Source organism: Ctenocephalides felis, unplaced genomic scaffold (assembly GCF_003426905.1).
Source record: "Ctenocephalides felis isolate EL2017-DRISC unplaced genomic scaffold, ASM342690v1 CF-g0.4_SCAFFOLD_01886, whole genome shotgun sequence".
NCBI lineage: Eukaryota > Metazoa > Arthropoda > Insecta > Siphonaptera > Pulicidae > Ctenocephalides > Ctenocephalides felis.
The window spans coordinates 91,261,934-91,273,407 of NW_020538040.1; the positions used below are offsets into that span (position 1 = coordinate 91,261,934).

General features: G+C 27.7%; 1 protein-coding gene across 1 annotated transcript in view; it reads right to left on the bottom strand.

Moving 5' to 3' along the window:
- Window positions 1–356: 356 nt before the first annotated feature.
- Window positions 357–11,474, bottom strand: part of LOC113378365 (neuropeptide CCHamide-2-like) — a 28,173-nt gene continuing 17,055 nt past the window's right edge. The window contains exons 2-5 of the mRNA XM_026618901.1: window positions 5,675–5,788; window positions 2,003–2,125; window positions 1,145–1,224; window positions 357–562 (exon numbers count right to left, since the gene is read on the bottom strand). Of these exons, the coding sequence (XP_026474686.1) occupies window positions 497–562; window positions 1,145–1,224; window positions 2,003–2,125; window positions 5,675–5,762 (357 nt within the window). The 5' untranslated portion in view covers window positions 5,763–5,788 and the 3' untranslated portion in view covers window positions 357–496. The remainder of the gene's footprint in view (window positions 563–1,144; window positions 1,225–2,002; window positions 2,126–5,674; window positions 5,789–11,474) is intronic.

The following is an 11,474-nucleotide window of genomic DNA, read 5'->3' on the forward strand; positions in this document are numbered from 1 at the left end:
TATTTTCTGCTCTCTTAGCTCCGTATCTCCAAAACGGCTGAACCTGCCTCTGCCAAAAACTAATCAGCACATCTCCCTAACAATAGAGATCGATTGTTAAAATCAATTGATTCATGCCCCCGAAAACATTTTGTCTGACGTATGCCAATAAAGTAATAAATTATAACATGAATTTTAAAATTCATGTAAAGATATGCAAAATGTAAAGATATGCAAACATTTTCTCTACGAAAGTTAAAAAAAATCGACCTGTTCGGTAAGAAATAAATTTTTACGTTTTGCTGAAATAAAATTGAAATGGTTGTGTTACTGTAATTAAAAGCAAGATTAGTTATAGAACATTTATTAGTGTGGTGATTATTAATTTACATATATTTATATATATGTCACATCCTTGAGAAGACCAATATAGATACAAATATAACATGGATTTGAAGTGATATTGAGTTTTGAATGTATCACGTCAATATAAAGAGTGTTTGTCAAATATTGTCTCCTAATCCACAGTGCCATCGCTCGGTTTCATTGGTTCGCCTAGCTGCATCAGCCGATAGCGCTGCAACTGAAAAATGTATTTAGTTATGGATAAAAATGTGCAAACAGTATTATTATAAAAATAAAAAAAAAACAAAACCATCGCAAAATCATTATAAACTTAATTAATTCAACATTTAATCTATCTATCTTTCGTACACTTCTTAATCTCTTGATTGGAGTTGTTAAATAGAATCATACTTTCATTTTTTTTAATTTTTTTAAGACTAATTCAAAAAATATAAAAAATTATCAATAGATATCAATTGGTAATGCTAATTGTCTTAATTAGTTTTATGCAAAGTTTAGATGATTATGTAATTAATATATTAATAATAAAAATCTTAAGTAAATCAATTTATGCACTTTTAATGGATTTTTTAAGTTACTTTATCAATAAAAATGCATACTGTTTGTGATGTAGAAAGAATTGAAAAAATATGGAATAAAAAATATAAAACTGTGAAACATTTTGGCGCATACAAGTTGAATATCGAAAATTGAATTTATATTGCATATAAATGTAAATTTATTATATTAATATTATTTGTATTAATGTTTTATTATTAATTTTTTGATAAAAATCTATTTTTGATAAAAAAATAAATACCCATTTTACAATAATATGTTCCAAATTTGAACGGATCGCTTCATCATCAACATCCGAAGGTTGCAGTTGTGTATTATATCCTGAAAAATATATAATAAGAATAATAAAATAAAATAATAAAATATAAATAAAATTTATCACTATTATTGTACTATAATGAAGAGAACGAGAGCAAAAAGTATAGAATTCTACATATACTTACAATTAGTTCGAAATAAACGCTTCTATGTAATTGAATTGATTGACTTTTAGAAACCTTTAAATTGATATTTACCAACATTTTACAACGAAAAGTCTGAATTGTGATATGCATGAAAAGGCTTTTGAAAATAAAGTAATAAATTATAACATGAATTTTAAAATTCATATCACTAGGATCATTTATGTAAATATTTCGAATTTCCTCTTTTAAAGTAAACATTATAGTAAAATTAATTTCTACAATTTGGAGTCTAAATTCAGAAACAATTAAGGAATAATAAATTGAATTGCAATTAGAGAAGGAAACTGATCAGTTGAACTTTTTATAAATAAAATATGCAGTTCTATTATATAAATAACGATCAAAATAAATTTTGTTTAAAATGTTATGCTATAATTCCATATGATAATCGTTTAACAATATAACAAATTAAAAATGCATTCTGAATGATTGGTTTTATACTCTACAATTTTTAGTAACGTCAGTATAAAAACCATTTCAAAAAGAATACACCGTAAACACGTAGTCTTAATTTAGAAAAGTAATTGCATATTTCTAGACCTCGGCTAATAATATAATGAGTTCTTAATTGTATTTTTTCAACATAGGTACGTAATGCAAGACAATCAAAATAATTGAATTTGTTAATTCAGTACCTGTGGGTGACCTCTGATTAACAAGTGCGGTTGTTTCAGGAGTTTCATAGGGTGAGAAGACCTCTTGGTCGGAGCGTTTTCCATGTCCACCGAAACACGAGTGGCCGAACGCAATGCAACCGCCTGAGAAACGATTAATTTTAAATTTCAAATTATTTCCATTTAAACATAATTATAATTAATGTTAGATTTTTAATAAGCCTGTGAAGTTTTCTTAAATAATATCAGGATTCAGTACAATTTACACACCTGTGTCACACAAGCATTTTCTTCAATATCATAATACAGGAAAGTCAAACATTTTCCCCGCATAATAACATAATAAACTAGCTGTAAGTGGAATTCTGTCTTAAGGCAATTAAGGCATCGTGCCTTAAGGCAAATTGCTTTAACTTCCCGAACCGCAATTCAAAATTCGAGTAATTAAAAATAATCAATAATAACCAATAAAAGTTGATCAATGATTTGAAACTTTTAATAAAATTTCGAACCATATTATATCATCTTAAATCATTCTATCTTAAATCATTTATTTTAAAATATTTTGGAAATTCTGAACTTTTTTTCAAAGCAATCGTACTGCATTTAACTGCATAAAGACGCCGTCTAACGCATAAACATTGGTACGGAACCCATAGGAATGTAAACAAAATTTATACTTATTGTTAACATCTCTATAAAATATCTAATTATTTGATGTGCATATGCCTAATGTTTATTTTTGACCGCCAAATGGCTCATTTTTTTACTTTTTCCTCCATATCTCTCACTCAGTTAATAAAAATAAAATGTTTTTTGAATTATGAACGATCCGTTCTCTTAAAAACTGAGTTACCGTTTTTGGCACTTTTTGTCCCGTATCTTCGGAACGGCTAGACCTGCCTTCGCCAAAAACTAATCAACACGTCTCCTTATCAATACGAATCGAATGTTTTTTTAAATATTCAAATCGCTTCATCCGTGTTACCGAAATCGTCGACGAAAATTTGTATCCGCACATACATACACACACGCACACACACATACATCCATTTTTTCTAAGGTGTGCCAAAATGTTCAGAAGGTTTTGAAAACAATTTTCATTTTCGATTTTTTTGCGTTTACTATAACTTGCCCTACGGGAAGTTAATAAGTTTTAGTAAACTTTAACATATCTAATTCTCAGTTATATAGATTAATAGAATAAAATAATGAAAGATTAAAAGAATTAAGAATCTATGCTTAAGTTCATTTCTTTCATCTAATTTCCGAATACGCTTTGGTGAGAAAACGCGGTCATAAAATGAGAGACTATAAAAATTGCATTATGTCAGGAAAATCAAATTTAGGAAAGCTTATTAATATTCATTTACAAATTAATGTAAAATAAGGTAAGTAGGTACCTTAAACCAAGTAAGCTGAATTGTTTTTAGATTGCATTTTTCATCATTTTATATTAGGAACTCGAGATCGTTACTCATACTTTAAGATAATGTATATATATACAGTACCGGTCAAAAGTTGGATCCACTTCACTCGTTCATTGTTTTTTTATTATCAATATTTATGAAAAAGTAATCACTGTTTATCCAAAATATGTCAACTTTTTTTATAGATAATACTATATAAAAGATCAATAATTTCACTAAATAGCTGAGCCAATAAGATTTGAAATTTAGCAACTTTAAAATAGCCACAATAGAATTTAAAATTTTAGAGATGAAAGCGCATTTTGCAGGCGTATAATATTTTAAGATATTTTAAAAAACTCTGCCAGCAGACATTGCAAAGAAACGGCTCGACAAATCTTTACCAAAACCTAAACGCTACGATTACCAACTGATACTTTCCGAAGGGTTTTAACTTTTCAAAATGAGTTCAGATATTTTGCAAAAACGTAAAGAAAAAATTTTGTAAGATTTCTGTTAACTATAAAGGAACGGTTTGACCGATGGCCGCGCAAAACTAGTCTCCTTATAAAGTTTCATCAAATAACTTTGAATTTTCAAAATCTATGTAGCTATTGTCAAACCACTTAGAATCCCTTGAAACGTCAATAATCCAAAATTAGCAAATAAGACTTTTTGGTAAAAATATAAATTTCTACTTTATGTATAATAATTTAATGTATTTTTTTAAACAAACCTAATTGACTATAAATATGGTAAAAGTATGAATAAATTTAAATATTAGCTTCATTTAAACATTTTCAATTTATTAAGTAACATAATCCCGCGAAATGAAGAGAATAGCATGCACTTGGGATAAAGGAATTGTGTGAACAATTGTATATTATATACTTATAGTCCGAGCGCTCAATTCAGTATTACCATTCGCCACTTTCATATAATTTTAAGGAGAGAAGTCTAGAATTAACCGTAAAAGTCTTGCACAATTTTTATTTTATTTACACACAACACTCATTAAAAGTCAAATTGTATATTTACCAAAAATTATAATAGAAAATACCTTAAGATGACCTCAAGCTGCAAGTACATAGATAAACTCAAGAGTTTCAATATTTCAAAGAAGGGGATATGCCATATATGCGAAATGTAAAAAATGACCTAATACACTAACATCAAATCATCAGAAAGAAATAAGTGTCCAATATATATGCTATCTCGGAGACATAATAAAAAGAGGATTTAAATAATATTTTTATCAAGATTTTAACATGTATTTACAAATTGCTTACAACACAATAAAAAATGTGCAAAAAAATCACAATTAGTTCCACGCATGTTAAAATCTTAATAATTTTTTTTTAATTCCTCTATTATGTCTCCAACTAGTTTACTAATAGCACATATATTGCATACTTATTTCTTTGTGATAATTTGACGTTAGTAAAATTCTGAAACATTGCTATAATTACAAGTTTGATGTTTAATTAACATAGCGTAGTGTATTATTAAATTTGCTGTTTTTAACTCTAAGATTAGCAAATTGTAAGTATTTTCTACTTTTCATAATTTTTCAATTTCAATTCTTTTCGTTTTGTAAATTTTACTTTTAGTTTCTACAGAATGAAGGTTAGAACTATAGCTGAAACGTATGGACCATAAAAACATATTTATCAAGGAAAAAAAACTCACATTTTTTGATAAAATCGTTTTTAGTAAAAGTGTTAGTGTATAATCAATCATATAGGTAATTAATTCTGTTTTTCAAACCCTTTTTTTTTTAAAAAAAAAAAACTGTCTAATTTTCCAACATTTCTAATATTTTGTTATATAATCCACTCATTTATTTTTGTTACTTTCATTTTGATAGTCAAATTTCTGTAATGTTATTTCTTCCACAATTTTATTCATTCTATAAAAAAAATCCACCATTTTCTAGTTTTTTTAAATATATTGTTTGTTTAAATTTTATCAAGAACATGTTTCTTGACAGATGGCCTGAATATGGAACGTACCTAGTTTCGAAACGTCGACAGTAAATAAATAAAGAAATTTTTTTTTTAAAAAAATTACGAAACCCTCTTCTCAATAATCTATTATATATAATTATATATATATATATATATATATATATATATATATATGTATGTGTATGTATATATGTATGTATGCACGTCGATATCTATAATTAAATTTTTATTGAAAATCAACGTGATTCCCAATACTATATCTCAAATATATATCATGTCATATTGACTTCCAATTAAAATATTGCTAATTTACTTACGTTTTGCTTGTACTTGTCCTAGCCATAAGCAAATTATTGCTCCAGCAACTAGAGCAATTTGAAGTAATCGTGGTATTGCAGCTGGCATTGAAATTTTTAGATTTAATTCAAATTCTGTAAAAAATAAATCGGATAAATGCTAATGAATTTAATAATGAATTAGTAATTGCATATTCACGTACTTTCATCTTTGTAAATGATAATAATACTATATAAATAGTGATAGTGATAGTAATAGCAATGGTAATAGTAAAACACTATATTCCACATGCATCAATAAAAATCACAAAAACAACTAACGGGAAGGGCAGCTGAAATTTTTTATTTAAATACTAGATATTATAATCTATTTACTGTATTAGTTTCATTTGATTCTGTTCGTTCAATTTTTTTTCTATACTTTGAACTTGTACATTGAACACGCTCTAACATGGGAGTAAATACAATTTGGGAATGATTGTAGACGTAAAAGCAAGGGTACAAAATCTGAAATTAATTAATTTAAAACTAAATATTATATTGCTTATAATGTGTTGATATAGTTTGATAATTTTAGTTCAATTTAATTTTTTCCGTACTGAATACCTTAACATTATTTTAGGGATGATTTGGGGCAAAACGGTGCTAGTAATTTTTTTATAATATTATTATCAAAGATTATTTTGTTTTTTTTTTGACCTCAATACGAGCTTTTTTTCTGCACTATATACCTATGTTCACGAAACATCTCATATTAGGGCGGTCCGGCCGTCATGGGGTACTGATTTTAGTAGCCATTTTCGATTTTTTTGGTTTAATTTTGGTGGTACAAATTAGTACAAATTCGAATTAATCGATTTCCATTTAATTTTTTTTTATTTCCTTCTAAAACAAAAAGCGGTCTTGCTAGATTAATATTAAAGCTAGCAGCATTTTATGATACAAATTAGTACAAAATAAGTACTAAATAGTACAACAGGTCCGGATCGATTTTGCTAATTTGGTCTTGCTAGCTTAACAGATGTCTTGAACTGAGCCAAAACAAATACGAGAATCGGTTTTTGGACATTTTAGATTTTAGCGCTCTTTTACCAGTGTATGTATATATTTATATATATATATATATATATAATATATATATATATATATATATATATATACTTTAAAATCTAAATTTCTGTCTATAACAATATATAAATTTTAGAATGAGTTTTTTATAAAATTGTCATAAAAAATTTCATAAAAGCTCATTCTAAAATTTATATATTGTTCAATTTAAAGTGACAAGAATTGGTTTTATTGTGCATTGTGAACAATTATAATTATGAAATTACCCAAAACAAGTCATGTGTGGGTTTAGTTTCGTATTATACATAGTTGTAATTATCATCTGTGTTAATCGAAGGAGGGCAATTGAATGATGTATGACCGGGCGGTGTTTATTCATATCACTGTTTTCCATAATTCTAATTTATATTCACACGATGCGTATTCTTGGTGACTCGTCTTGAGACGACATATTGTCCTTAAATATAATGAGTTTGTACAACGTTCCCCATCTTATTCTTGCATTTACTAATTATGTTATTTTAAATTCATGAATACAGAAATCGGTATAATAATCGGCAGTCATTTGTAATTTTATGCATTACCCCAGATAAATGTCCGTCTTCGAATCTTATAGCATATTAAGTAGCACATTATGATTTGTCACATTATAAATGTAAAGCTACAAAGAAAATAAAAAATATTTAACTAATAAATAGGATAAATATAATATTAAACAAACGCTTACAGTGCATTGCGATTATTCTCCTATAGTTAATGTGTTATAAATTTTGAACTCACATTTATGAAATAAAAGAATACACTACGTAAAGAAAAAAGAATTTAATACGTATGGATTGCAACATGGAGTCAAACTACAAACAGATAGCATTGAGAAAATGAAAAATAAAGCCACAAAACCTACAATCTTTCCAATTTTACACCTACTAAAGAAGTTCAATGCATAACCATAACCGATAGCCTATCACTAAATAGAATTATTACTAGTGGCGCATGGCATCGTGCCTTAAGGTAAATTGCTGGAACTTTCCGTACCGTAATAATTATTAAATGTATTCAAATACATTTTTATAAATATTCATCCTAATTTATATACAAAATATAAGAGCTTATAAATTGGACGATAACATTTATATATGCTTTGTATATTCATATATAAAAAGTAAGTAAATAAAACTTAATGAAGCAGTGTTATAATAAAGGATCTTATCTTATATTTCCAAGAACTACATAAATTAAATTGCAACATTAAAATTATTTATTTGAAGTTCATAAGTGAACATTAAAATTTTATAAAGAATCCGAATCATTTTCGATATCAAAAACATTTTTTTGAAATTAAGAAAAAAAAATTTGAAATAAAAGAAAATTGCTTTTTCAAAATCTAATCATTTATTCACAAGTAAAATGTTTCTTGAATCATCAAATCGGATACTTTGATATCTTAAATTTTTGGCACATTTAGATCTCCGAATCGTTTTTTGAATCATTCAGATCAAATGGTCCGTGCGCCAGAAATCATGCAATAAACACATACATTCGTTTTTCCTATAGTGTGCCAAAATGTTCTGAAACCTTCATAAAAAATGAAAATTTTTTGAAAATTTTGCACGTGAAATGTGCAAAAAATTTCATTTTTGAGAAAAGGCTAATAATATAAGCCTTATGTTATCTCAATAAACTATTTTTGACCACATTCAAATAAAATTTATGTGAAGTATGCAAAATGCGTGCTACATAAAAAGTCAGAAAAATTTGAATGATTGAGATGTCATATTTACATCTTTGCCCGTTCGGATCGAGCCCGTTTTGAACCAGACGATAACTGGTGATAAAAGTGGATTGCATTCAACCTCCAATTGTCATTTGCTTTTGTCCTAGAAGCTTTTTTGGCAGCAAAAAATTCAACAATGTAGAAGATGTCAAAGAAGCACTGGTTCAAATTTTCGCATCTAAAGATGAAACATTTTTCAAAAATGGGATAAAAAAATTGCTCTCGCGTAGTCAAGAGAACATTAATAATAATAACAATTATATTATTCAATAAAGTTAATTTGCGAAGAAAAAAAGTACTTGTTTTATTCCACAAACGGATAGAACTTTCCGGTAGACCTAATATATTTTAGGTCTTTTATTGTGGTCAATATTATTAGGTAATTTATTATTAGGTCTATTAGGTTAATACATTAGGTGTTATTTAAACTAGTTAAGATACGAAGTATTTCTCACCAGTTAACTTGACTTTCTTGAATAATTTCAACTGTTTTTATTTCTTAAAAATTATAAATATGAGTAGGATATGATAAAAAAATGCCCTCTCATTTTCCGCGTCAGGGATTTGTGTGGGCGTCTACACCTTTATTTACGTTAACTGCGTTAACTTCATTCAACCGAGGTGACCACTGTAAAACCTCTGAATATTTTAGTCAATCCATGAAACAAGAAACAAAGTTAATTACCAAAAAAGTTGGCACACATCTTATTACTCATTTAATCTTTCTGATATTTGCATTATTATAGCACCCATAATTAGAATATATTATAATAATAATTATTTTTTTATGAAGCTCGGGTGTAAAATATTTTTGTTTGAATAAAAAGAATATTTTTATACTTCAATTAATACTAATCATGAATCTGATTTATGAATCTTCTCTGACTTTAAATAAATAATTATTTTGCATATGAAAAAATGCGTAAATATATTATTCTAACAGCTGTTAATGGTATTTCACAAAAATAATACCAATGAAAAATAATCGAATACTATATTTGTCATTTCTCCACAATATAGCCGTTCTGCATGATATACATTTTTAAAAACAAGATTGATAAAAAATGTACTAATATCAAACACAAACAAAGGTTTTTTACTTTACTTTTGCTTTTACGACTCATAGAAATATTTATTGTTCATAAAAATAACAAATGATAAATTTTACCAAAAAGACATTCATAGACAGAACAAATTATAAGTTATATTTTCCATTTTATTAGGGAGAAATCCCGTAATGCCAAGTACCAGACACTCTACTTAACACGTATTATAAGCGAGTATAAATCTGTTCATTTCAAAATACTAGTAAGGGGCATGGGCGGCACACAGGTACAGGATCACGCGCCAAGCCTCGCCTGTGACAAACAAGGCCACGGCGAGAGCAACCCTTTCCTGTTTTAGGCGCAAAATCACGGCGTCACCTAAATATCAATGGAAGTAATTCTAGCATATTTATGCTTTTACATCTGAGTGGTATGCAAAGATAAAAGTTGTACTTGATTGTTATCCGTAAAATGGTAGAATATTATTAGATCTTTTAACCAATTTTAGTAGGTGCCACCAAATGAACGAAAATGTCTGTCCCTTAGCACCGGACACTAAGTCGTCCCTTAGTGCCGGACAGTAAACATATTGATATTTCTTGTGAGAATTTACGTAATTTATTCCAATTAATAAATTTTATTCTGTATGAGAGCTAACGGTTACTACATAGCCCCATTTTTGTATTTCCTAGTCAAAGAATGAAAAGCTTGTGGTGAATGCACCAGCTGAGAGTATCGGTGTGGCCCAGCTAAAAAGGTAGATAAATAGTGACTTTTTTGCAATGTCTAAGAATATTCGTCAAAGACCCATGTGCAAACATTCCAAAGTGTGGAGATGGCTACATATGGGTTCAATGCTGGTTATTTTGAAATGTCCGGTACTAGGTGCCACTGTTTAAAATCATATTTTTTGATAGCAAAGTTTGATTGATAGTATTAACTATTTTTAGCAAAGGTTGCGGTTTTGTTATTTAGTTTGATTTATAACTTTGTTATCTAACATAAATCATAATTTAATAAACATATCGTGAAATATTTTTTTATTTATTTATAAATAACCTTAGGTGCCCGCCACTAGACGACTTCACCCTATGCTTTTTACAGAATTAGCATCAAGCTCTTAATGTTTGTGTTGGCTGCAGCCTTAAAATATTTTTGTTTTAAAAACTTTACGTATGATACTTATAATTAGATATTTTACTTTTATTGTTATCATTATTATAAAAATGTTAAATTAATTTTGATACTTGTTTTCAAAAATCTCTTGAAATAATGCCCATTTTGGATTTCCCATACGTATTAATAATTTGCATACTACAAAATTGCAATACTACAAATTAAGTTCTAACTAGTAGGGCATGGCATCATGCATTAATGCAATTTGCTAAAACTTCCCGTACCACCATTTAAATTATTTAAAAGCTTTACATTTTTTGTTTTTTATTTTGAAAAAATATTTGTTTTTGTGAATCTTGATTTAAATTTTGTTTTTTTTTCTAATATTCTTGAGAACATTTGAAAATTCGGAGAGCGCGTTAGCGCCGCGTCGCACTCTTGCGGTTAAACATTGTAAATTTTGATACAAAATCCATAGGAATGTAAACAAAATTTGTACTTGTTATTAAAATTTAAAATAAAAAATCTTATAATTTGATGTGCGTATGTCTAAAAATAATCCTGTATCCTGAAAACCGTTGGAAATTGTAATCAATTTTACATCCCGCCAATAAAAGTTAAGTGTTTTTTGAATCATCCAAATCGGGCGCTTTGTTATCTCAAAAACCTTAATTTTCATTCTGAGTGCCTTTGCCAAAAACTAGTCAGTCCATTGAGGAATCGAATGTTTTTTGAATCATTGTTGAATAGTATCCAAACATACATACACACATACATCAATTTTTTCTGAGGTATGCCAAAATGTCAGAAACGTTTG